Source organism: Athene cunicularia (genome assembly GCF_003259725.1).
Source record: "Athene cunicularia isolate RWA chromosome 28 unlocalized genomic scaffold, athCun1 chr28_part1, whole genome shotgun sequence".
Classification (NCBI taxonomy): Eukaryota; Metazoa; Chordata; class Aves; order Strigiformes; family Strigidae; genus Athene; species Athene cunicularia.
In genome coordinates, this window is record NW_020799139.1 from 1,363,908 (window position 1) to 1,368,477 (window position 4,570).

Below are 4,570 nucleotides of genomic sequence, written 5' to 3' on the forward strand. Positions count from 1 at the left end.
GGCAGCCGGCACGGAGCGCCTGCGCGCATCCAGCCCGCCGCCAAGTGACATGCATTTTCCATTCCCTGGGCTTCATTACTTCTTGGAACGCAGACCTCACTTGCCGGGCCATGAGGGGCTTCGCTTCCCTCCGTGTTTATTTTCCCTGCCGTGTGTTCTTTTGCCAGGTGAGGAGCGCAGCCAAGCTGGTCAGGGAAAGCGGGGATGTGTGGTTGCGGTTTGGCCGGGCGGGTGGGAATCGGGCTCCCTTAAGTGCCGACACGGCGGCGTGGCCCAGCACCTGCTCACCTTCAGGCGCTGGAGCCGACCTGCTGATTTCATGAGGACGACACGTGTGCTTTACGCTGCAGCACGTGCAGAGAGGATCTGCTGGATCGTGGCCTCGCGCTGGGGCCGGACGGTGCCGGGGACAGCCAAGGTCTCCAGCTGGCGTGGGAGCCGGCTCCCGCGGGTGCCGCGTGCGTCAGCTCGCCCCGCCGTGCGTGGGAGTGGAAGGAGCCCAAGATTTCTAAAAGAAGGTGTTCAGCTTTCCCCTGAGCCAGACTCCACGTGGCTCTGCTGTCTGCTTCCTGCTCAGCCTGCTCCTCCCGCTCGCTCTTCAGCGCAGGGAACAGCGGTACCTGCACCTCCCAGCACGGGCGGACACACACGTGTGTGTTGTCTGGTCCGGATGAGATGGCACCCACGGGGTGGGTGACCTGCCCGCGGGTGGGAGCCTGTCCTGAGAGCCAGGTTGTCTCTATCCTGGCAGGGATGCGTCATGCTTGGAGCCTCGGCAGCCGCTGCTGTGTGGGTTTGGCTCTGCAGCAGGAGGCTGGGGACCTGCAGGGCTGGTCTGTGCCCCAGGGTGTGTGGGAGCCCACAGACCTCGTCCTGTGCAGAGGGCTGGGGTACCCCCACATTGCTGGGAGCCCCACGTGCCACAGGGCTGGTGGCCAGTCTCAGCCACGGAGTTTTTTGTGGTGGCAACCAGCAGAGGAGGTGCTGAGGGGGAGAAGGAGAGAACATCTCACCTTCACTGGCCTCCAGTGAGAGGCCAATAATCTTTGAGGGAGATAAAACCTCTCCTGGCCTGAACGTGGCTGTGGGGAGCTGCAGGCAGGGTAACCTGGTGGGACAAAAGAGAAGGGAGAAGGACCAGCTCACGCGATGTCGTGGCCCATCTTCACACGGAGAGCCCCGGCTCCACCAGCAGATGCACCCCAGCCTGTGTGCTCGAGCCCTCTCCGGGCTCACACGCTTGCTGGGATTACACGGGGATTAGCAGAGAGCGATCTACCCAAAATCGAGAGGGAATAAAACCAGCCAGAAGCACAGGTACCGAAAAAGCCCACAGCACCCTCCAGACACGCATGGCAAGCGGGAGATGGAGCAGCGCTCGTCACCGTGGCACGGGAGCCAGAGGGAGGTCACTCGCAGACTCCTCCACAACAATAGCAAATAAAGGAACGGGGAGGCTTTGTTGTGCTGGGGAAAATCTCGCAAGAATTAGGGGAAGAAAACCCCACCACCTCGTTGTGGCCAGCTGTCCGCCTCCTCCACCCAATGCAAACTGCGTGGACCTATAGCGCTGCGAGCTGTGAGGAATTCCTGTTTCTGAGCACTTGCAGGATGAAATGAAAAGGTCGGAGGAAAAGGCAGCGCTGCCAGCTCATGATTTTGTCATTAGTCTCACAGTGTTGGACTCAGATTTTAAAGCCCCAGCTGTGGGAGTCGTGGGATCTGTGAGAGCTTGGCTTGCAGTAAAAGGTACATTGCTAGACCTCATGTTTTGTAGGGGGGGGGGGGAAAAAACCGTGAAAATATGACTCAAATACATCCTGATGGCTTAAAATGAAGATCAGAAAGAAGAATGTAAATAGTTTGGAGTTTATTCTTTTTTCTTTTATCCCAGTTAAGTTAGACTTGTGATTTTACAGGCAGACCACCGCTCTCCACAGTAGGAATACCAGGACTGCCTTGATATACTGCGTGTGCAGAATAAATATATTAAAGTTGTGCAAGTTGCTCAGATGCTGTGCTAACACTGGTTGTAAAAATCACCTTAGATATAAGGCAGGCTCCTTGGGGAAGGGGCTAAGTGCACTCAACAAATAATGAATAGAAATAAAAATAAATATCAAATGGCCCATAAAATCAAACAATAATGGTAACTAAAAAGTTCCTGGATTTGCTGTGAGAGATAAAATCCCATCAGCGGTATGAAATAACAAGAAATAACCCCTTTTGGTTCCTTCTCCACATGACACAAGTCAGCACGCCTGGTCACCAGAGTAGTTATGGAATACATCTTCCTTCCAGCATCGTATAAATGCATTTTTCATGCTTTGAGAGACCTTCTGGGGTTCGATTTAACTGGGATCTGGGGAACATGTGAAAGGCATTTCCAGCATGCGGCACAGCCTGGTTTTTCCTGCAGGGGAAGCAGAGGTGTAACGTTCACAGCTCCCATCCACCGACCCACCTGGGACGGAGAGGTCTGCAGCGAGCCGGCAGGCCGGCGGGGCCAGCCCTCAGCAGGGCTGCTTTATTGCTGTGAACCGAAATAGATGCACTTAAAATATCTACACGGACCTAAAAATAATAAAGAGAAAGCATTTATTTTAAACCTTTTAAAAGATCGAGAGGTGTGCTGCAAATGTAAAGCTACAGAAAGCGGCCACAGCAGAGAGTGGAAGGTATCGGATGAAGCAGAGGTGGTGGCTGAGGAAGCGGGATGAGCGCGGGGGGCTGGTAAGGAGGGGCAGGAGCCCCCAAACACCAGCAAAATTCAAAACGGAGAGGTGTGGGGAGAGCTCAGGTGGGAGCCACACTTGCTCCCGCAGCTCTGCCTGGAAAGGGCACCGTGGCGAAGCGCCGGGGACGGAGAGCTGCGGGCTCTGCCGATGACTTACAGCATTAACATCCATCCACTGCCTCCTCCCGCTCTCCCCGCGCCTCGGCGCGCTGACATCTCCTCTTCTGTGGAGGTCGGGTCTAAAATAACAGGACCCTGAGGTCCTGGCTGGGGTCTCGGTGCGCTGCAGCAATACAAATAGCAAATTAATAAGTACTGCTTCCCTTTCTCCCAAAGGTTTTACGAGGCTTAATTAATGAATGTCTGTAAAACGCATTTGGAGCTGGGAATGAAATGTGCTGTGGAAATGCCAAATATTTTTAATGCTCCAGCAGATTTAGAAGGTTTAAATAAGAAAAATACACAGCTTCGCCTCTGAAACAGATTGCTCTCCTTGAAGCGGGAGGGCTCCAGAACATGAAGTTTTCATCAGGCTAACTTGAAAGAGTATTTTCACGGCTTTCCAACTCCGTTTATTCTCATGTACGAATTCCCCCTTTCCCTTATACAGATGTGGAGGCCGAGGCATGGGAAATCAAAGAAATTTACCCCCAGTCGTTGGCAGAGCCACCGCTATGAATAATTGCCTGATTTCCACTGATGACTGGAATGCCCTCTAGACCGTCCGCTCTCTCCAGATGCGCCCCGGGTTTAAAAATTACACGGATCCCGCGACGTTTGGCCTCGTCTCCACCGGTCGCTTTGGGGAGAGCTGGGAGGGACTCTGACACCGACCATGTGTGGGGACGCGGGGTGGCGAAGGCATCCCTGGCACGGAGACGACGCAGCCGGAGCGCTGCGATCTCCGGCGACAAGACTGCACCCTCTGGAGGGTACTGTTGCTCTTGCACAAAGCGCTTATGGCAATAAAACCCGGTCCATAATCGTCCGGATGGCGTGGCGGGAGGCTTCGTCCCCGGGGTGACGGGCAGCGGCGTTGTCCCCGCAGTCCCGGGGTGGTTGCACACTCGATGGTCCCTGTGGGAGACGTTTACCGAGGGGCAGCGTTCAGCGTTTGGGTGTGAGGCTGCGGGTGTTGGCGGCTGTTGGATGATGCTCGGCTGGGGGGTGATGGAACGAGGATGCCCGTGGTGGCCTGTGCGGTGGTGTCAGACCCCCACGGGTCCCCTCAGCTGTGGGGAGGTGACAGCCCCCGGGACCCCTCAGCCAAGGGACAGGGACAGACCCCTCCTAGTCCTCTCAGCCATGGGGCAGTGACAACCCTCGGGACCCTGTGGCCATGGGGAGGTGACAGACCCCCGGGGTCCATGACATCGGATGGTGACAGCCCCCTGGGCCCCCTTAGCCATGGGGCTGTGACGGACCTCCCCAGGGCCCCTCGGATGTGAGGGGGGTGACACCCTGGGACCCCTCGGCTGTGGGGCTGTCACAGCCCCGGGGCCTCCTCAGCTGTGGGGAGGTGACAGCCCCCCATGTCCCCTCAGCTGTGGGGAGGTGACAATCCCCCAGGTCCCCCCAACCGTGGGGAGGTGAGAACCCCCCATGTCCCTTCAGTCATGGGGAGGTGACAGCCCCCAGGTCCCCCCAGCTGTGGGGAGGTGACAGCCCCCCATGTCCCTTCTGCCATGGGGCAGTAACAGCCCCCCATGTCCCCTCAGCCGTGGGGAGGTGACAATCCCCCGGGTCCCCCCAGCCGTGGGGAGGTGACAATCCCCCGGGTACCCCAGCCGTGGGGAGGTGACTGTCCCCGGTCCCCCCCCTCGGGGCGGCGCC

The 4,570-nt window shown here is 57.2% G+C and overlaps 1 protein-coding gene across 2 annotated transcripts in view; it reads left to right on the forward strand.

Moving 5' to 3' along the window:
• Window positions 1-67: 67 nt before the first annotated feature.
• The window catches only part of KLHL26 (kelch like family member 26), a 23,026-nt gene continuing 18,523 nt past the window's right edge, over window positions 68-4,570 (forward strand). Inside the window, exons 1-2 of one of the 2 annotated variants that reach the window (XM_026865084.1) lie at window positions 68-167; window positions 3,348-3,669. In XM_026865084.1, coding sequence (XP_026720885.1) covers window positions 3,437-3,669 — 233 coding nt within the window. In that variant the 5' untranslated portion in view covers window positions 68-167; window positions 3,348-3,436. Of the gene's footprint in view, window positions 168-3,151; window positions 3,670-4,570 lie in introns of those variants that run through there. The other variant, XM_026865085.1, reaches the window with a different exon arrangement.